Source organism: Montipora foliosa, chromosome 1 (genome assembly GCF_036669935.1).
Source record: "Montipora foliosa isolate CH-2021 chromosome 1, ASM3666993v2, whole genome shotgun sequence".
Lineage (NCBI taxonomy): Eukaryota > Metazoa > Cnidaria > Anthozoa > Scleractinia > Acroporidae > Montipora > Montipora foliosa.
Window position 1 is genome coordinate 20,524,122 of NC_090869.1, and position 22,500 is coordinate 20,546,621.

General features: G+C 40.7%; 2 protein-coding genes across 3 annotated transcripts in view; one reads left to right on the plus strand and one right to left on the minus strand.

Annotated features, from left to right (window-relative positions):
* The first annotated feature begins 889 nt into the window (after positions 1–889).
* Positions 890–4,051, plus strand: LOC137992588 (pyruvate dehydrogenase [acetyl-transferring]-phosphatase 1, mitochondrial-like). Its single transcript, XM_068838001.1, has 2 exons — positions 890–2,242; positions 2,721–4,051. Exons 1-2 carry the CDS (start codon positions 1,117–1,119, stop codon positions 3,308–3,310), a joined length of 1,716 nt encoding a protein of 571 aa, XP_068694102.1. The 5' UTR covers positions 890–1,116; the 3' UTR covers positions 3,311–4,051.
* A 558-nt stretch (positions 4,052–4,609) lies between these two features.
* Positions 4,610–22,500, minus strand: part of LOC137992578 (polycystin-1-like protein 2) — a 59,307-nt gene continuing 41,416 nt past the window's right edge. For both annotated transcript variants that reach the window (XM_068837992.1, XM_068837983.1), the window contains 11 exons: positions 21,840–22,037; positions 20,654–20,920; positions 19,447–19,960; positions 16,581–16,918; positions 15,684–15,908; positions 13,419–13,674; positions 10,915–11,902; positions 10,236–10,452; positions 9,393–9,561; positions 8,179–8,990; positions 4,610–6,099 (listed from right to left, as the gene is read on the minus strand). In XM_068837992.1, coding sequence (XP_068694093.1) covers positions 5,125–6,099; positions 8,179–8,990; positions 9,393–9,561; positions 10,236–10,452; positions 10,915–11,902; positions 13,419–13,674; positions 15,684–15,908; positions 16,581–16,918; positions 19,447–19,960; positions 20,654–20,920; positions 21,840–22,037 — 4,959 coding nt within the window. In that variant the 3' untranslated portion in view covers positions 4,610–5,124. The remainder of the gene's footprint in view (positions 6,100–8,178; positions 8,991–9,392; positions 9,562–10,235; positions 10,453–10,914; positions 11,903–13,418; positions 13,675–15,683; positions 15,909–16,580; positions 16,919–19,446; positions 19,961–20,653; positions 20,921–21,839; positions 22,038–22,500) is intronic.

Genomic DNA, 22,500 nt, shown 5'->3' on the forward strand with positions numbered 1-22,500 from the left:
TCGATCGTTTAAGAGATGAAAGGTTTTTACCGAAAAAAAAACCTTTCTCGAGCATAGCAACGAAGTTTTAAGCAGGGGTCATTTACATTTGGTTGGTGTTTCGTATAATATCTCTCCATTGCCGTCATGCTCATCCTCTGGAGTGTGAATTCAATCGCTGATTGTTTCCACGCAGGTCCGCACTATTCAAGCGGACGAGGACGAAAATACTGCTCAATTTTCACGAAAGTAAAGGAAAAGAACTTTAAAAACATGCATTCACTTTGAACTTAAGTTCGTAGGGTAATAAAAACATTAAAAAGAAACAGCCCCATTAAATTTACGCAACGGTTCGTCCTCGAGTTTTCCAAACTTTCAGCCGCTGGTCTACTCGATCAGCTACCTTTTCCAGAGCTTTTCCATCCTCCCGCTCACTTCTCAGAAGTTTCATGATGATTTGGAAATAAATGTGCCATTCTTTTGCCGGCCTGGAATTTTTTCCTCGGCGTTTTTGTCGCCATGTTATTTTAACTGATGCTTGAAAAATTTGTATGAAAGTCAAGTAGATTAGTGCACGACTGATAAAACCTCGCGAATATCAGTCGTGCAGTAGTCTACTTGACTTTCATAAATATTTTAAATCAATTTTGACTGATCACGATCTTCTCTGATCCAACGCTGTGCAAGACTTATCGTCCACGGTTTTTGCAAAGGTTTTAAAACCTCAACTTCACTAATGCTCGAAGTAATGCGTGACATATTACAGTCGCGTTACCTGCGCAGTAACGTTGCGCACAAACAATTAGCGCGAACGTCCTTAAGGCAGTTTCTCCGAAAATGTACTTCCGTCCCGACCTCCCCGTCCGTGGGTTGACCGCGCGTCCTCGCGACCAAAAAGACTGGGAACAAACAATATGGCTGCTTTGATGAGGACCACTTTGATTTCAATCAGTCTTGTAAAGACTACATGATATGTAGACACCAAGCTTGTATCCCTTGAGAAAGTTACCATGTACGCTTATGATGAAAAGTCTTTGGGACTTGGTGGTGCTCTAGTTGTAGTTGACAGCTTCATGCTTAATTGAGCATATCGCGGAGTATAATTTAAATGTTCTTCGTCGGTTTCGATTCTTCGTTATGGTAAAGTGGATCACGTCGTTTTTTCAAGACTTAAGGAAGTTATTATTCGCAAGAATGGCTTGTTTGTTTGGAGCAAGAACCATCACAGTGAAACAGCATCGAAACGTAGCAAGACTTGCACAACACAGATGGCTACTGCCGTTTCTTAGGCGAACATTTATGGAAGACAACATCGGAAAACGTAACTCTGCTTTGGTTAAAAACAATCCATGCCTTTTTGCTTATCGTAGATTCTCAAACGCCGGTAGCTTGGCGATATTATCTCCGTCTTTGAATTCGCCTCCAGCTTGTTCCGATCACTCAAACTTGCACTGGGGAATGAAAATTCGCCAGAGGTACAAAGAGCCGTGGATGATGTCGGATGAGGAAGTCAGGGGACTGATCACAATGCATGAATGCGAAGATAGTGTACAGCAAGGAATCGTTGGCAAGTATGAGTCGAATCATTTGCCATCTAATAATCCCACAGAGGATCGTAGATTTGTTACTAGACTTCTCTATGACAGGAATGCCTTTTTATTTGGAGTTTTGGACGGCCATGGTGGGGACAGCTGTGCACATAATGTATCTCAGCGTCTGCCAGACTACATAGGCACGGCACTTCTGCCCCAAGAAATTCTTTTGGGCTCAGAGATGACAAGTTACTTTTCCTCCAAACATTTACTTCAGCTGAACAACTCCCACAATTACTATTTTCGTCAGGATCCAGTTTGTTATGAAAATTTAAAAGCCTTCTTTCTGGAGCAGAGTAAAATACAGAGGAGACATGAAAGGATGGCACTAGATCCTCCAACCGTCACTCACCTACTGGAATCACATGCCCACCACGCTGGGTTTATTGAGGCAAAAGAGGACCAAATCTTTCACACAATGAAGGCTATTTCAAAAGCATTTCTCAGATTGGATGATGACTTAAGCCACGAGATTTTGTCCAGAGGAGGAGATGAAGAAACCTATGCACTTAGATTCCAATCAGCTTTGTCTGGGGCATGTGCTCTAGTTGCACTCATAAAGGGAACAGAACTGACAATTGCAAACTGTGGAGACTGCCGTGCTGTGCTGGGTACCCAGAGCGAGGACGGGCTATGGACTGCTCTTCAGTTATCCAATGACCATACAGCAAGTAAGTGGTGTTCTAAGGGAATGTCCACAGTAGAGATGCAAAAATAGATGCACAGGTCAATGCAAGGACATTCACAGAGTGGCACAAGAAAAATAAGCCATTCAAGCAAAAAAGTTGTAAATGTGTGATTGTCCCCATACATTGCTTTGGTTCCACTGTCAGCTCTATTCATTGAAGAAATTTCATAATGCAGACACAGATGCAAGTTGTGTAAAAGAAAAACAAGCCTGATCGCAAAAATTCAGTTCTGTCTTGTGCAGGGTTTTGTTTTTTCACAGGCTATTGCGCTGATGGAAATTGCAGAGTATTACTAAAAAGAAACAATATTACACAAATGATCTCAGATGAATAGAACAAACAAACTAGTCTAGAAGAGATGCCATCACCAAAATGTGGCAATTTTGACAGCACTTGCATGAAAAAAAGAATCTGATAAGTTCCTTATGAACTGATCTCATAGGTCATCCTTTCTTTACAGGCAACCCACGAGAGGTACAGCGTGTATTGAATGAACATCCAGCCCAAGAAGCAACTACATGCCTTAGAAATGATAGACTTCTTGGACGTCTTGCACCCCTAAGAGCATTTGGAGACGTTCGGTTTAAGTGGAGTAAGAACAAGCAGGAGGAGATCATTAAAGAGCGAGGACTGACACCACTCTCTCAAACTAAAGAATTTTTGACCCCACCTTACCTGACTGCAGAACCAGAAGTGACATCATACCAACTGCAGCCTTCCCATAAGTTTTTAATCCTAGCCACTGATGGCTTATGGGATATGATGAGTAACCAGGAAGCTGTGGAGTGTGTGAGGGATAATATAAAACGGCATTACCAAGGTTACAACATCACTTTTAAGGAACAGACACCTGCTGAAGATCCCATGCAGAAATACCCTTATGACCTGGCAAATTCTGCTTCATTTCTCATCAGGGAATCATTGGGTGGTGAAGATCATGTTTCTGTCAGCACAAGTCTGAGCATCCCATCCCCTGACGTGAGAATGTTTCGTGATGACATCACCATAATTGTGGTTCATTTTGATTGGACCAATGTCTTGTTAGACTGACCTAAAACTACTCCAAAGGAGCTCATACCTTATTTCACTTTCTTGTTCTGCAAAATATCAGTGTTGCCCTTCCACAGAAGGTTTTCTGGTTTGTCACCCTCTTTTCCTCCTAGAAACTCAGTCTAGCTTCATACATTACTTAATAAAGTATGGCTTCATTAATTTTTCTCCCCTTCCTTTGTAGGTTTCCCATGATCTTTATTAAATAAGGGTGGGTGTGGGAACTCATTCCCAGTCTCTCTTCAGAAGAGAAACCCAGGAAACAAGATTAGTTTCATGTATTTTCTGGACGCACAGTAAGCTGGCAAGTACATCATAATTTCCTGCAGATAATATAAGAAACGTTTGCACAGTACAAAAAGAGGCTCCCTAAATTAAAAACAAAAAAAACAACTGAAAAAAGAGGCTCACCGATAGAACTTAACTGTAACAGTTTATGGATGAATTAAAAATTTGGCATGTATATAACAGAACACACAGACTCAAAAATATGCCAATGCCTTTGTGTGAATAAGAAATAAGGGAAACTATAGAAACGATGAATTTTCAGTAATTTAGCAAGGTTGGTGTTTAAGATGAGCTGGAAGCCTAAAAGGACCATTATTGGTTTCCAAGTTTGCTTGAATGTTTTTAAAAATAGCTCAAATGTGAACTACATTTGTACTGGTTTACCAGTAATTGTGTTTTTACCCAATAAAGTTAGTTCATTTTCTTTGGCTCATAAAACCAAAGATCATTCAATTGGTCTCCAGGAAATGTAATGTTTCCATAAAAAAATTGTAAGATTTTGTCTCAGTGTTTGTTTATTTTTTTCGAATTTGAAGTGGAATTCATTAAATTTGCAAAAAAAAGCCAGTCTCTTGTTTCTTTTGTAACTTTCCCAGCTAGGAGTCTCATTGTAAGCGCAATAAAATGTTTCCTTGAAAACCAAATAGAACTTCTAAAAAAACCGATAATAAAACTATACGTCTAACGTAAAAAATAACATAATTTTAGGGGTTTTGAAGTACATAGTAGGTTGAGAAGTGATCCAAGATGAATAGGAAAGTACAGAAATTGGACAACCGACAGGCGAAATTGAAAATACCAACGAAACACCACAATCCCGCTTACGATCATCGAACTATATATAAGAAGTAAACCGTCTAAGGGGGTTTCAAAGTCGACGAGTCCCTTGAAATTGATATCGAGAGTGTAGACGAGACTAGACGACTTAGCCTGGACATAGACGAAAAACGTTACTATGCAAAAGTTCCACAAACGTTTCCTCACGATTAAACAAATTTACGAAAACAAGTATTCACTTTGGTTATTTAATTAAAACAAGTGATACGTATGGCAATAGCCACATATCTGACATATGAAGGCGAAAACAAACTCCCGGCACTAATCCTAAACCTAATCCTTTTTAAGGCTTAATTTAGGTGTTTTGCTGTTTTTTCTCTCGTTTTGTTGGACCAAAGTTTCAGTTGGGTATCATGGAATGAAGTTCTTAGCCTGCTAACATCTCACAAGAGCTAAATATTGTCTTTTTGTTGTTACACTGCTCTTAAATTCACCTTTTATTTTAATTTTATTTTTTTATCGAAATAGAAGTCTACTTGGTATGAACACATCACGAAGTTCATTGAAAACACAAATGTAATCTCTACAGGCGAGCTCCAGGGGCGGATCTAGGATAAATAATGACCGGTTTCTAAAACAACTAAAAGTTTCTAGGGGGTCCGGGGCCATGTTCCCACGGGAAGTTTTTGGATTTTAACTCTCTAAAGTCCCCTGTCCCATGTTTTTTGACTGATTTTCGTAAAACGGTATCACTGAACACTGAAACGTTTGGCTGTTTTAAACCTGTCGTCTTCCTTTTCAACGGTGTCAAGCAATTTGACCCAAAATTCAGCATACTCTTCTTCGTTTTGGGTGCCTCTTTCCACTAAGGATGTCAATTGGTCCAAATTCTTCTTTAACGAAGCCATTGCGCGGAGAACACCCTTTCCGGAGTACACAGAGCAGCTGAGGCTCGGCCGACCACATTGCGAGACCGAATAAACCGAATCAACCGAATCATCTTCGTTGCCAGGGAACTTGTAATCGGACGGCCCGAACGGTGGAGAGGAAGGGAATCCCGAGGCCGAGGTACTGTCGAATTGGCTTTTGCCGGTTCCGATCCGATTCCGATTCAAACCGAAGCCTTCTTTGAATTTGGATAAAATGAACTCTACCATCTCATACTCATTCTGTTGCTTATCGTTAGATGCCTTCACATCAGTGAAGGCGTCATTGATGATGGCCATAAACATGTTGAGCAAGTAGAACACGCTGAAGTACATGAAGGTGAAGAAGTACCATGGACCAAGTACACGATTTGTTTCCTCGATATTTCTGTAATCAAAGTCACCCAGGATGATGCTGGTTTGCGTTTCAAACGTCATAAGAAAGGTCTTGAAGTTCTCGTTGCTGACACCGAACACAAGAAACGCAAGGATTGCGTAAGCTATAAACATCAGCATAAAACTCACGAAGAATGACATGAGTGGTTTGGCGCAGTTTTTGATGGTGGATCCTATCAGTGACATGCGCTTGTTAAAGCGGAAGAGCTTTAGGAAGCGTATTGTCACCAGAAAAACGAGGAGTCCCATGATGATGCTTAGAGCCTCATCGGCTGCACCAGCGTACTGAAAGCTGACGAAGTCCTTAGGGTTGTGACGCAGAGCTATGAGGTTTTTGTCGACTTGCCACCAACGCGTAGCGTACAGTATTACCATTGAGAATTCACCGATCACCGTGATTACCTGAAATGGGAATTACAAAGGGATGTGATGAAAATACAAGGAGATCTTCGCATGAGAATATGAGCGTGAGACAGACGTCCTAAAACCATCTGTTGTTAGAACGGCTTTCTTGCCACGTATTGCCTTCTTTACGGCAAACCCACGAGCAATCCTACCCGTTACACGTCGCATGCGCAGACGCTCCAGGCAGGAAATATGAATCTAAAAATAACCCGTTATGGCAAACGATAGATCAGTGGTGATCCAAAGATATCGCAAAGGTCCTTTTATATGCTGCCACTTAAACCTATGTACTTTGATGAGCGCATCCTATTCTTCTTTAGCAAATTGATAGCATCAGAAACCCATCAGGGTTGAAACGTGTAACGCGCGTTCAGAGCTTCCGAATATTCAGTGCTAAGTACCATATTTGGAAACCCCTCGCTCCAGTTAATTTCACGCGAGAACATTGGTGGTATTGCGTCACGGTGTTCTTGCGAACTGATTGGTTGAATGTTTCTCTCTTGTTCTTCCAAATATGGTACTTAGCAAATCGAATATTCAGAAGCTTGTTTCCCAGAACACAAGGGGCCGTTACACGTTTCAACCCTTATGAGTTTCTGATAGCATTTAAAAGGACCCTTTCGATAACTTTGGATCAACCAAAACTAATAGCCGTCAATTAAAAATTTTTACATAGCAGACTATCAACTGATAAATTTCTAAACAAATTGGACTTTTGCAGAGCGAGAATTGCACCTTCTGTCAACTAGAGGCAGAAACATTGGTTGGTACAGTGTTCTGGGAATGTCCAAAAATTCAGTTCTTCTCGATCAATCTGTCCTCGTGGCTGCAATTATGCAACGTTGCCGCCAAAGAAAGAATCTTACAAATCGGTACAGCTCTGGGCTTAAAACTTGATAACTCAGAATGCAAACTACAGATTAATTTTTACTTACATGCTACTACATTTGGCGGTGTAAGCTGAAAGAACGCCCCCAAAAATCTACTCTATTTTTTCTCACTATCTCAAACGCATCAATAGAATAGGAAAAAAAATCAGCTCTAGTAGTCAGAAGAAATGGGAGCCTTTCAAGTTTTTCTTGTCATCAATTTGTTGACTTGGTCCTGGTCCCCTTACAAAAATTGAGGTTTAAGTAGCCAGCACAACAGCACTACCTTTATTTAACTTAATTTAATTAATTTTTTCCTTTGTTTAAAAACGTATAGGTAAATCATTTGCAGAAAGCAAATCGTGACTTTTAAGAAGATTACGATGTTTTTAAATTCATAAGACATGTTTCGATGTTACGAACATCATCGTCAGTTACAAAATTTCGGAAAAACCGTTTGGACTTTATAACAACCAGGCGAAACATGCATAATTAATTATGATTAAGTGACAAAAATTGATAACATATTTGAGTGAGTTGCAAAATGTTGCAAACTTCGAAACTCACTCAAATATGTTCTCAATTTTTGTCACTTAATCATAATTAATTAATTATGCATGTTTCGCCTGGTTGTTATATAGTGCTAACGGTTTTTCCAAATATTTTGTAACTGACGATGATGTTCGTAACATCGAAACATGTCTTCTAAATTAAAAAAATGTCGTAATCTTCTTAAAATTATAGGTAAAATATATTGATGTAAGTCAAAATGTTGTGATGTAAACATAATGCATTGCATTTTGTAAGTTTTAATTTGTTGTAGTGGACATGTAAGTTTAAGTAATAAAAAAGATAAGAAAAAATAACTTTGGATCAACCCCCGATGAAAGACACTCTGACAGGATTGTGGAAACGTTGGCTCTTTGAACTGTTACTTCCTAAGCTACATTTGTAATGTTGCAAATAGTTTATCGGTTTCGCACCTTTATTAATTTACGCGGGATTAGCAAGCGGGCTGTGAGAGATTATGTGCAGGAGAACGCCATTTTGTTTTAAGCGATAATCTTATATCAATCAGCGTGATATTAAAAGCCACCAGTAAGGATTTTACAGCATTCAATTTCGTACAAATCAAAGTAGCATCAGACTATGTCTACTTTGCCCTCTGTAACCTTAAATTTCTCTTGATCAGATTAATGAACAATACCTCCATCCAGTTAAAGAACCCGTGGAAGTAGGCCTTACGCTGCTTGTATATGGCTTTTCCCTCGCGGTACATGAAGTAGAACATGAACAAGACCATTAAGATCTGGCAAGCCAAGATAAAACTACTAAAAGGTCCGACAAAACTGTAAAGCCTCGACGCTGCAAAATGAACGTAAGGGAAGGCGCCACCCGTCGGAAGAAACTCCACGAATAGATACGCAATGCCAAAGAGGTTGACATTGGCGTTATAGACCGTGAACTCAACAAATACAGAACGCGTCCTTCGATCAACCCAGTTGTGAGAATGAAGATCCGCAATGACTGTCATTGCCGTCGGGTAATCATATCCCAAATCTGCAGGGTACCCGCCTCCGCCATACAGGGTCATATACCCCACAAAGGGGAAACCCCGGAGTTCTAGCGCGCTCCGATGCAACCACCTGGTAGGGCAGGAAATGATCGAACCATCAGGGAGGACAGCGGTATCTAACACGTAATAAATTTTTGGTTGGTTACCGGGAAGTTGCTTTTTCCTTTGCTGACGACCGGAAGTGGATGAGTACACGGGTACAATTGCTCTGCGAAAACGAACCCGGTGGGAGTTTCCAAACTGTCGGAGAGTCTCGTGTTTGCTTTTGTTCCTAAAGGCAAATTGCTCTTCTACGCTTCTTCTCCGCCTAGAGTAAGTGGGAAACGTTTTGTTCAGATACGTCCATCCCATGCCATAATCACCTTTGTCTTCATTGAATACGGAGTATTCGGCAAAACATTCGTTATAAATGCCTCTGAACGCCTCCGCAGTAACGCAGGAATCTATCAACAAGGGAAAAAATCAAGAAATTAAGTGAAGACATTTGAGACTTAAATGATCGAGACATATGACATACAGAGGTACAACACTCCAGATTTATTCTTGAAGGTGTCACTCTGGGTGTGACGAGTTTTCAGTTGGCACTCGCTCAAGGGTTTTTATCTGCTTGGATAAAACGACTCAGAGAAATCTAATAATCTGAGAGCAAGGAGGTGCCAATCCTAGTTAATGCCCTGTTTAAAATATCAGTGGAAACGAAAGAGAAAGCGTCTTCCTTAGAACCCTAGTCAATAAACGAAACCGCTAAACCAAAACTTTTCTGGGTGGGATAAATGTGCACAGGGTTGGTCAAAAATATTTCTGAAGCAAACATTTACACGTCTTTTGTGAACCAGAAATCACACCTTTCTTCACGCGCGCCTGCCGAAACCTGGAGATTCCAACCAGGTAATTGTATCTGTCATCGATAAACCCGGTGTATTTGTCTGTTTTGTTGTTGTACAGGGCTCCTGGATACAAATTTGGAATAAGTGTCTCTCGGCTCCAATGAAAAAACAGGTCCACGTCAGAGGCCTGAGAAGAATAGCAAAGAAACTGATTTAATCATGTACGCCCTTAGAAAAGCAATATCGGACATTTTGAATGTCAGAAAGAACCTGATAAAGGAATACTTAAAACATTATTTTCGAGTTTTTCTTCTGTCGCAAAGAAAAATATTCTAAAATTCAAAATTTTCTGATTTAAAAATTAGCTTTCAACATTTGTCGGTCCCTTGTTTCCCCTGTCCGTAATGTCAAACTGCATTAAAAGAGAAAAAAAGAGGAAATCAGGGTGGTCTGTGGTTTTACAGGGGTGACGAACGGCTGCACGAGAAACAAAAAGTTGAATCCGGGACAACCGGAAACAAATTCAAACCGGAAGTTAAAACGGGATTTGAAGACAATCAATGCCTGTGTTCTAATGAAGGTCCTTCTAGTGCCCTTTGCAACGGTGTATTAAAACAAGGTCAAGCTGTTAAAGTGGAAGCCGTTCCTTTTTCACTTCACCATTCTTTAGTGTAACCTGCCAAGCAAGGTAACGCGGGAAAATGAAAACATGTCACAAAAAGCATTATCACGTTAAAAAAACATCAAATATCAAAATATCAATGTTAACAAACACTGACGTCTTTTTAAACAGCGTTGTCTGGCGCTAGGGGGACCCCCACACGCATGATCAGTGTTTAGAGAGATAAATCTTAAACATACATCGGCCAGGTCAACACCAGTGTCGTCCACTTCAACAAATATGTCGCGAAGATTTTTGCTCAAGAGGTACGCGTTGGGATCTCTGTTACCGTAGGCAACAACTACAAGCACAAACACGAACAAAAAATACGCAGAGATTTCTTTGAGAATTTCTGACATGCGCACTTCCTTCAGCCGCTGTTCTCGAGCAGACTTCAAGAAATCGTCATCAGGGGGGCTGTGGATTGAAAAGAATGACAATGTGTTACCACACTTAATTTTATTTGAGTCTCTGAAGTAAAAATCTAAAGCTTTCATCATCAAAGAGGTTTAAAGTCTCGAAAATGCGATGTGTTGCAACATCAGTCAACGAGGAAACGGAGATGCATGGGGGAAGGGGGGAAGGGAGTTAGTATTTTCCCTCTTCCCCTCTTCCTTGTTCGTCACTTGAACCAGATCATCCGCTAACCTGTCCAATATCGCGACTGGCGCTAGAAATACAGAAACCACCGCCTGCAAACAGGCAAATAAAACAATTTTCTCTTAAGTTTCCATAAAAAATAGAACCACCGGGAGTACTTTGAGTAATCACTACAGATGATCAAATGAACCGATCTGGACCACAAATTTCTACGTAAGGATTCAAAAATGAACCTCAAGAAAATTACATTCATAGCCACCGAGGTTAAGTATAAATTACCCATAGCTCCCAGTGTCTTCTTCATAATCGGCCATTATATCATCGCCTGTCTCATTACCATCAGCAGTTTCTTTGAGTTCTTTCTTTTCCATTGGATCTTCGTTTGAGTCCAGTGGTTTTCTGATAATCAGCGCGAATAAAAGAGAAACAAGGACCACCTTAACAGGCTGGATGACCAGTATCGATTCCACAAATGACGTTAGGAATGCAATAAGCCATTTATTTGATATTTCAGGTCCCCAGTTTAAACTGTAAAACACCGTGAAGACAGCGCCGGTAACAGACGCCAGAAAACAAAGAGACCAGGCAAAGTACACAAAGCAATGTGGAAGACCTTTCTTCTTCTTCTTGGCTTTACCATCCTGTTCGATGTTAGGTTTTTCGTCGTCTTGTTTCCGGACAAAACATTTTTTCCTTGACACATTTTGAAGCGACCCTTTGGAGGGGCATCTATTGATGTCTACAAAACTAATTGTGCTCTTATTCGCCTCGTGATCCATATTCTGCTTGGGTTTTTTGGGTCGTACGCTACGGAAGATTTGAACCAAGACTAAGTTTACTGGAAAGATAATGAGACTTGCTTGCATACCAATGAAAAATGTTCTTAGATCGAACTGAAATGACCCAACTGACATCATCATCGACTTCTCCGTTTCTCCAAACCGGTAAAACAAGGCATTTGTCAACATCGTGAGGCACAGGAGGGAGAGGCAACAGGAAATTCTTTGAACTCTCGTGAACGGACTGGTCGGAGGGCGTGTTATAACCGAAAACCACAGATGTCCGTCACCAAGTTCTCTCACAGTCTTGCTGACGAACAAGTGCTGGAAATGAGTCAACTCTTTGTCACTTGCGACCGGAAGTACCCGCTCCACTCTTCCATCATCCTCTTCAACAGCGAGCCAACGCTCACATATAAAATACCAGCGCTTCTCTGTGCTCAGGTCAGCCACAGAAATTCGGCTGAGATACCAAGACGCATTATTTCCTATGAACCAATGAAAAATAGTAAAAGAGAAGACTAGTCTTGGTTTAGGAAATTATCCACCTTTAGTAAGTCACGGAAAAATAAAATAAAAAGAACTAAAAAAAAAAAAAACGTAGGCTCTTTAATTTCCTTTCCGTGTGGAAATCCTTTTGTCGAGTCTCTCCTAAATGTTTAACTCCAAAACAGGACAACACATTTCAATGATTTTTGGAAATTTTGGTTACAATCAGTACTTAGAACCAGAAATAAATTTCCCGGAAGACAGCGAAAAACCACACTCCAAATGCAACCGCATAGGTCTCTGAGTCCGGGGGGGCCGTTTCCCGGAGAGTCCAGAATCGTTTCGAATTCGGGTGTCGCAATTCCCTATGAAGAAGGGAGAGGCTTTCGGTCACTGATTTCACAATAATTTTGCTTTTGGTTATCTTGAAAACATAATAAAAGACCAGTATTTTGAAAAATGCGGATGGCATGTTTTCCGGCCTGAAGAATTACCGGGACTTACGAAAGAAAGACGAGTAAGGATAAACAACTTCATTTTTACCCTATAAGCGAAAAATAACGCTAACCTTCACTCTTACCTTAAACTGGGTAAAAGTAATGGACCTTACTTTAACGAGAGTAAAACTTGTGGCCCTCGGTGCGTTCCTTTTACCCCCTTTCCTCCGTCAATGCTCCGTTCTACGGGTATTCAAAGCTACAGCTTCACGGATCAGAGGAAAGTCGAAACAGACGTCGATGGAATGAGACGGGGATCGAACTGGCGACCTCCAGCTCAGAAGACCGCGCATTAACCAACTGAGCTACGCTTGTCTCTGTCCTCATTGCTGGAAATAGGTCGCAAAGGCTTAGACCGAAAGGGACGTCTTTAATTAAGTGCATTTCTGGGCAGAGGTGCTCCCCACAGAGTCAACCTCGAACCCCTTCTTTAAATCTTAAGGCCAGAGAAAACCAGGTACGAGAGCGAACCTCCAATATTTAGCCCTATTCTGATCAAAGTTATGTGAAATCTATTATTGTTTCCTTGAAATACCGCATGGTTTTTTCAAAGACGGCACCTTATCGGCTAGTTGGTGTGAAAAGGACGGAGAAATTCCGGTAAACCAATCAAAACTCGACGTAATTACACGTAGCCGACACAAAGCGCGGGCAAATGTGCACGCGCGAGTCACGATTGGTTTTGGTTTCACTTGTGATTGGTTGAAAAAGTGTCGCGAGAACTTTGAACCAATCACTGAGTGAAGTAATCATAAACCAAAGCAATTTGCTAATTATTTTCAACACTCAATTGAAAACCGCTCTTAACAAATCTCAGTTACGAGAGCTAAACTTAAATTAAGTAACGTTTTCACAGTATTAAAGGAGGCTTGATCTTGCAAGAATGAATCCACCAGATATCACAGTAACAGTCTCTCATAAAAACGCGAGGAGGCCAAACGGTAAACAACAACAACAAAAAAAACCCCAATATATTGAGAGAAATAAAAGATTCAAAACGCAAAACAAGATGGCATACCACAGTTATCATGCCAAATCCTGATGTGGGTGATGCTTCCAAGGCTTTGAGGGAGAGTAACCACAAAGTTGTTCTCTTGTCCTCTTTGAAATACTTTCCGGTCGTGATCCACAAGGGCTGTCGGGGAACTTTGCCAGTGGTCACCGGATAGCACTATGTACACACTGCTCGTTGTACCTGCATTCTGCCTTATCCCAGTGTGGATACTTATCAAGTATGGAAACCCACCCCTGTTGCGAATCGCTGTGGCACCAAGCTGCAATGACAAAAACAAAAAAATTATCAAATCGAATGTACAGTTTAACATAATGTTTGAACAATTGAAGTTTCCTATTAAGCCGGCAGTTTCGTCGTCTAGAGCGAGTTTCAATTGAGTGTCGTAAAACCAAAACCAAAGTAATTACTTTGGCCAATCAAAAAGGACGGAAACAATCCAGCAAACCAATCAAAACTCGAAGTAATTACACGTAGCCGACACAAAGGGCGGGAAAATGTGCACGCGCGAGCCAGGATTGGTTTTGGTTTCACTTCTGATTGGTTGATTAAATGGCGAGAGAACTTTGAACCAATCACTGAGTGAAGTAATCATAAACCAAAGTAATTATCTAATTACTTTCGACACTCAATTGAAAACCGCTCTATGAAGACAGTACGGTTACCACAATAGCTAGCGGCAAAGGACCGCTGGCCCGTTCCGTACTGAAAGTACAATGGACATCAGTAGACCACGACATCGACAACTCTGTGCTCTACTCTTCACTTTCGTCCTTCATGGTCCTTGTGTGACCTCTTTCTCCTGAATGAAATACGGCCTTGCAAGTCTACTGAGATGAAGAAGAAACCCGGGTCGTAATGTCAAGTCTCCTCGTCGAAGAAAAATCGAAACGCTTAAGGTCATCCCTTTGCATTGCCCAACCCTACTGCGCATGATTTCCTGCGTCATTGGCGCACGCATTAGCTGCACACATTGATAGAAAGGCGGATTTTCATTGATGCCAAGCCTAAACCGTCAAAGAACGGCTATTTTCTCCTACACGAGTACAGTGACCCCCATTTTTATTTCATATTTTTGCTGAGAATGGTGTCTTCATGGAGTACTAAAAAAATCAGCAAAAATCTATCACCAGTTCTTTGGCAATTTCATAAAATTGTATGGAAGGAGCTATTACGGAATCGAACAGCCCACATTCAATTTAAATCTATTTTGGAGTGTTAAGTACTCACAAAGGTATTCAAATACATTTTTCAGGTATGTACGTGAATTAACCCCAGAATGATACCAGGTTATGCATCATATCATGGATTCCATTTATGAAATCGAGCTAAATTTGTCCAACATCGCGGGTGGGTGGCAATTGTTAAAGTGGCTTAAATAGCCGTATTCGTCAACGTCCTACCATGAAAACGAGCTCGGTGACCCCCTTTTTTATTACATTTTTATCATCTCCTTAACATGTTACAGCAGTGTGGGAAGTTTCATCGGAAATCTATGACAAGTTCTATTTCTAGGGAGTCACCTTAAGTCAACCAATGATCAATCAATTAAGTTCGCATATTGATTTCGATCGACCCAGTGAATATATTCGTCAATCTTGCGTATTCGTGTCCCCGCTTAAAGTAATCATTTTTTTAAAACAAAGTCTTCAAAGACATAGTAAACATAATGTGCTGGTTTTTTAAACGAATTTCAACTCAGGCGTCGATTTATATTGTCGTTTTACTCTTCAGGTCACGCGAAGCCTGGTTAGCGTTAACCGTTGTTAAGAAGTATCAAAGCGTTTAGGTTTCTATGGTATTTAACGCTGCTTAGCGCTAACCATGCTTCGAGCAATCCGGGGCAGGTGCCTTTTTCTCGAAAGTCTCGAAAATTTTTCAGGCCCGAAAAGCCATTTGTGAACCTACCAACCACTTGTTTAGGAAAGCCGATCTTTTCACATGTATTGAAGATCACAAAAAGTAAACTGAATGTGAAGTTTGACGACTTAAATCCTCTCCGTTCTTGAGATACAGAGGGAATTGTTACACCCGAAAAAGGTGCGTAAAGTTTCGGGACTTTCGAGAAACGGGCCCCAGAACTTTTAGGCCTACGGTGAGTTGCTCATTTTCAAGTAGATAAATACGTGTCTCCTCTGCGCAAGCCTTCTCAACACTGTCTGGCAATGAAAAGCCTTTGTGTTCTATGATTGGTGGAAATGAGAATGAGTTCGAACGCGATTTCGAAAAGCACCGGCTTAGTCTGTTCAAACAACCGGTCCAATATCTCACCTTTTCAAGGTCTTTCTTGTCAAAGCGCCGTGCAATCAAAACAAGTATGAAGTAGAGGCCAAATAACAAGCTTATTGCTATTATAACCGCAGGGTTTTTACCAACATCCGCCGAAAACACTTTGTCGAAATCAATAGGATTTGGCGCGACCAAAAAATCGCTGGCGAACGAGGTAAGATGGTTGCACTGGCAGTGAATACGATCAGGCTTAGTTTCCTCCCCAACCTGTAAAGGATAAGTAAAAGGAAGTGTAAAACAGGGAAGTCAGGAGGGCTTAGTGGTTATCAACCGTGCCTTCCACCTCTGCGACCCGGGTTCAACACTCTTCCCCGAAGTCGTATGTGGGCTGAGTTTCAGTCGATCTCAATCTGATTCCGAGGGTTTTTCTCCTTGTACTCCGGTCTCCTCCCTCATCAAAATCGACTCTCAGTGTATTACATCCGGCTGTGGGAGATTACCCTCAACAGGGATAACCTCTGGTATCCTTCCCTTTCATTGAACTGAATGAATAAAGTTGCTATTGTTATTTTAAGCACTGGTTTTTTACGTGCGAAGCGGGCATAAGTAGTAGGATTTTAATAATTAAAAATTAGTGTGTTAGGGCGAGAAGTTCAAATTAACAACACCTTAATGCTTCTGCGAATTTTTTCTGGGTTCCAGCAACAATATAGAAAGTGTGTTTGCTAAATAAATCATTGAGAGCTTTCAATAGGTTATTGGCTTTCGGGTTGTCTGAATGAAACTTGCACAAAAACTAAATTTAAAAAAATCAGGAAATGTGGTGCACTCATATCTCAGTGCTGTTGAAGCGGGACTGTTTGAAATACGTTGCGACTGTTTCAATTACTGCACCGTCCCAAGATTGCGAATTTAAATTGCAATGTAACGCCAGCTTACCCTGCATCCTTTATTAATCCAGTTGTCGCTTTTTTCACCCCAGAACAAACAGTTGGACAAAAATACCCTCAATTTATAACGTTCAGTCTCGTTGGGGTTGAATATATTGCCTTGAAAGTCCACGTTAGCTGCTCTGGTACCGTCTTGAATTTTACCCGGTGTTGTTGGTTTCGGTGGTGGCGACGGTATAAGCACACATGATCGTTTCATCCTACCACGCGCCCCTCTACAAGCTAATGGAATTTCTCTGCGTTCTCGTGCAGCGTTTGGCGAGTTTGTTGGCGAGTGAGATCCTTCTTCCGATTGCTCTTTTGGCTCTGGTTTTTTGTGGTAAACAGCTAAGTTGACATGAAAATAATAATGGGGGAAAAGATCATGAATAAACTGCGTTTCGCATGGCCTGTGTCATTGCCATAAGAGGTTTTCACGTGACGTCATCGCCACCATATTGGTGGACGAAAAATAAAAGATCTCTCATTAGCATATTTTGTCCGTCCACCAGAAGTCGTACATTTCTCTACTGTTACGCTAGTGGTTGGTTGAGAAAACGTCCTATTATGTGGAATTTCGGTGAGTATGGATTAAATGAAATACTCTAATTACTGCAGTGACGACCCGCGCCGCATCTTTCCCCCTACGACGAGTAGGTCAGTGACGCATGAAAAAGAAGGTGAGTTAGATTAGTCTCACGCCCGTCCTATTGGGCGTAGAGTGGAATTTCATCAAAGACTGAATGAGTCACTGATACGTCAGACTGTGAAAGTCATTAAGTCATTATCTTATTTAGTCAATGATTTTTAACCTTTGTAAATTTTGCAACCTAAAATTTGAATGTGAAATGGCAAGAAACGAGAAGAAGCGGGTAAAGTGAGATTCGAACCACGAATACTGAATCCGAACCAGAAGATAATGACCTTGAGGCGTTTAACTCTGGTTCAGAGCTGGGGTTTTTTGAGTCTGAAAATTTCGTTATTTGGATGTAACGTAGCATTTTCCCTCGCCTGCAGCTTCGATCTTATTTTGTCCATATCTAGGCATAAAATTGGTGTCATAAAATCCCCAGCAAAAAGGGGGGAAGGGGTGGGGGTGGCTCTTAACTACCAAGTCGCTGCTGTATACCCCTTCCTCATTTTTTGCCAAGTGTGTTCTATTTAACATTAGCGTCACCCAACTAGTGGACTAATGCAAATCCTACATTTTGATTGGCCCTTCGCCCTCAAGGGCCACCTGTCAATAGCCCATTCGGCTTCGCCTCATGGGCTATTGACCCGTAGCCCTTGCGGGCTACGGCTCTAATAGACCAATTTCGATATATTAAAATTCAGTCCGAAAAAAAAGGCATCATCTCGAGGCTCTGGGAAATAAACTCATACAAATCCTTATATTTATTCCCCAGAGCCTCGAGATGATGCCTTTTGTTTCGGACTGAATTTTAATATATCGAAATTCGTCTATTGTTAATTAGTTTATATGGTTCGACTCAAAACCATATTTGGTAAAACACGTGACCAAAACAGAAAATGCCTAAAACCTCAGCGAGTTAACAATGTTTTTCACAAATTTTTAAGGCAACAGTATGAGAACATTCTAACACAAAATCTCTAGCATGGGTTTTAAAGTAAATTGTTTCTCAAAAAAATTATTACGTCATAAAGCCCTTCTTGGATACAAGTTTCGAAATATCAGTTCTATTTTTGTCCAAATAGAAATTTCCTGCTGCAGTTTACGAAATATGAGGGGACGGTTCCCATCCAGTGAAAAACGGTCTCTTCGTTTCGTTTCCTGGGAATTTTAACCTGTTTTTCACTGAAACGCACGGCAGAGGACTGGGACTAGTTGCGCCTTGCTCTCTGATTGAAGTGATGTCAGATTTCCATTGAAACGTTTCTTCAAAGAACCACCCATGCAACCCTTTTTGTAGGGCTCTTTGACTAAAAAGCTTCCTTAGCAACCATGATCTTTCTGTAGTTAAGTGCCACCCCCCTTAAATTTGTTCCAAGGAAAAAAGTTGCAAGTTACACGCCTCAAGTTCATGTGCCTCTGTCCTAACCCTAAGCTATGAATAAAGGGTGTAGTTTCTAAAGAAACTGTGGTGCTGCGTCGGTGGGGAAGTAGTACACAAAAATTTGGTATTATCAACGCAGTTGATAATGTAAATTGACCACCGTACAGGTATTCTAAAAGCCGACGTTTCGTGCGTTAGCCCTTCGTAAGAGCAAATGGAGAAATCATGGGTTGTGTGTAGTTTTTACAGTGGAGTAGGAGCGAACACCTTCGCGATGTTGAGAAGAATGACAAGGATGCATCTAAGCCAGTAGCTAGTCATTTTAATTTCCCTAACCACTCCGAACTACACATGGCTATCTACGGCCACGGAAAGCCGCAAGAATCTGGAACAAAAATTCATCTTCCAAATCGGCACCCTTAATCCCCACGGTATTAAAGAACGCTTTTCATTTAACTAATGTTTCCTATTTTTCACGTTGCCATGTTACCACCAATAGTGTAGCTCCTACTCCACTATAAAAACTTCACACAATCCATAATAATTATTCCTCGATTCGCTCTGACAAAGGGCTAAAGCTCGAAACGTCAGGTTTTAGAATCCCTGTCTGTGGTCAATTTACATCATCAACTTCGTTGATAAAACCAAATTTTTGTGTACTAACCCTAACCTACGCTCGTTCATAACTGGAATTCAAGATAATAGACCAAATCTAGCTAACTCAATGTCGCACTCAATTCAAATCTCCCGGGGTTAAGATTCTTTGTTTGCATTGATATAATGTAGCATTCACGTACATTTAAATGATATGGAAATACCGCTTAATCCCCAAAGGGTTTGGATTGGGTACAAAGTGGTTACCTAAGTAGTATGTGCCGCTTCTGGTAACAAGGCTGTTGCTGATGGAAACGGTATATGGATCTCTTTTACAGTCTTCAGGATCTGTGGCTCCCGCCGTGGAATTCGACGAAGAAGAAGAATTTGTGGAAACGTTTTTACAGCTGCTGAAATCTGGGATTGTCCAATTATAGTCAAAGCTGTCCAGCGTTGGCTTCTCATTATACAACATAAAGACTTTAATTTTTGTTGACTCGTTGACTGGAAAGATCTGGATGTGAACGGAGAAGTTTACTGAATTGACCTCAACTGTGTGGTACTGGATATATTCATTATCCCTAAGTGGAATGAAATTGAACTCTTGAGGCTCTGGCAGTTTGCTGGCGTCTCGTGGGATGTATATATTAACATCTTCAGAGAAGTTGGATGTGTTTAGAGAATTCTGTGATTCGTTTTTGAGAGTGAGGCCGACTGTGAAAGACTTGACCTCCTTGCTAGTATTTGACCATGTAAACGGGTTTGAGGGGAAGGAAGTCATCTGGAATGCAAAAGATTACAGTGAAATAAGCCTTTTTATGGAAGTGGCACCTTTCGACCTTCCAGCCATCCTCCACCTCGAATTTAGTTGATACTGATACACAATTGCTAATTTGCTCTGAATTGACTATTATCGTTAATTTAGGACACCGTGTTCCGGAACTTGTGGGAAATGGTCATATTTGTTTGAAAAGACGAATCCAAGCGTATGGACATACGATTCGAACCTGGAAATGTTGATTAATTTAACCCCTCACCTAACCACTTGACAATCACATCGCTAGCTGCTCAGGACAGTTACTATTTCAAACACTATATTAATTTGATAATGATATATTATCAATCGACAACAAACAATAATATTAAACACTGTAAAGGTCGGTTACCAAACTTCATGACAAAGCATAACATTATAAAATCAAAGCCTACGCCTAATTATACTCTTCATTTATGCTTAACCTTATTTTTTCGACAATGAGTGCTACTACGAGAACGAGCTAAACTCGTTTTCGTAGTCGCACTCGTCGTCGGTGCTAAAACTGTCTATTAGCTCCAGAAGTTCGGCTGCTCAATTACTCCGACACCGACTCTGTTAAGATAGCAAAAGATAGTCCGACCCATACGTTACTAATGAGGGACGTTTTTTTGATAAGGGTCCAAGGATCTACCTGTCAAGAAATTCACGAAAACGTACCTTTACATCAATGGATGAATACTTCTCTGTTCCATTGGTCTCGTAACCAATCCCCATCTTATCAAGAGTTGGTAAAGTAAAACTAACATCGTTGTTGGAAATGGCTTCTTTACTAAGGTTAAACTCTTCAAGGAGAACTTTCTTTAATGTTAAGTTACAGTTGGGCGTGTTGGCCTTAGAAGGATCATCGCCAGCGAGAATCTTTCTTAGCATGTAAGTTCCAACGTCATCAATTAGATTATGAAGATGAAGAGTTCGCTTTTTTGCCTGAAATTAGAAAGTAAGAAAATCGCAAATGACTCCATCAGATTCGGAGAGTTGCACGAAGAGGGCTAAACGTGTGATCAAGGTTGTTCGAAATAACTTCAGCGGCAACCCGGGTTGTGATTAATATTTCGAAGCCTTTTGTGGAAGATAACATGCAAATCGATTTTGATAAGTGTCACAAAGTTCTCTCTTATCTTTCTCTTTAACTTTATAATCCCTTATGTCCAGAGAAACAATAAATGCCTGTAAATTGCCCCAAAAACTTTACTAATTAACTAAATATTTACGGTAAACTTACTTCATCATTTTGATAAATAGTCGTATCAACACAAAGACGGAAATTGTACGAGAATTCTCCGTAGCGATAAAAGCGATTTAAGGGAGAAGTGATCCTCGCACTAATCTGGAAAACTTCAAGCAATTGTTTCGTAGACCTTTCTTAGAGACACCTTAAATTTTCAGCTGTTTCTTAACCCAGTGTTATTACAGAGCTTGAGGTGATTCCCTTGTTTTGCCGGCACCGCACATCTCATACTTCGCATAACATTGCGACTTCGGAGGTGGCGGCGTTTCACCCCGGCATCTGAAGTGAGGCAACAAAGGCCGCTTTTGCTGTTGACGAGCTTTTAAGAGCTCTTGAACAGCAAGATTAGACATCTCGAATAAAATAAACGATAGAAACAACTTAGCTTGACCCATGCACAACGAGAATTAGAAATGTCTGGTTATGTGGGTTTCTTGCCAAAAAAGATTCTTTAGATTTCATTTTACCATTCTCTGTTAAAAATCGCCCAAGCACGTTTCAGTGCGCTCAATGTTTATCTATTCACTATTGCTCGGTGGAATGCATGAAAAAATGAAAAATTGTAATATTGCATTATGCGTAAATGACACCTTAAATATCTCTAATAATGCTTACTCCTTCATATTGAGTGTCGTTTCCTGCAATCCCTGTTTCCTTTGTGTCTTTGGCCAAACTTGCAGAGGCTACTATCACATTTGCAATTCCACTAAGTAATGAAGTGCCAACCTCCTTGATTTCTGCAAACCCCGTTTTGCCCTTCGATTCTGTTTTCATTATGTCGGCCATGCGTTCAAATAACTCTAAAGCCCTTTCCTTTTTAAAAAAGCAAATGCTGTCAAGATCAGCAGGGTGTATATTGAAAATAAATCATACAACAAAAAAACCAAAGACTTGTACTATCATTTATATTGGTGAGCGATCGCACACAGTGAAAATGATAGTACAGTGCTTAAGTAAGTGACTTCACAAAGAAATAGGTTGAAAAATAGCGGGTGGACATGTAAGCCTGGATGCTGTGCCCTTCATCGACAACCATACTTTTTCAGACGTTTACATGTTGTACCCGAAGTAATCAGGAGGTGAACAGGGATTCCTGGTATATGCAACTGAAGTAGGTACGTTCAAGCGCGCAGCGAGGAAGCAGTTACCGCAATAAAGCAAGAAGAGAGTGAGAGAAAGAGAAAGAGAGAGGTACGTTCAAGCGCGCAGCGAGTAAGCAGTTACCGCAATAAAGCAAGAAAAGAGAGAGAGAGAGAGAGAGAGAGAGAGAGAGAGA

Coding starts and splice junctions, on each gene's coding strand:
- LOC137992588 (XM_068838001.1), top strand. CDS start 1,117: ATGGTAAAGTGGATCACGTCGTTTTTTCAAGACTTAAGGAAGTTATTA. Junction 2,243..2,720: donor ATCCAATGACCATACAGCAA/GTAAGTGGTGTT, acceptor CTTTCTTTACAG/GCAACCCACGAGAGGTACAG.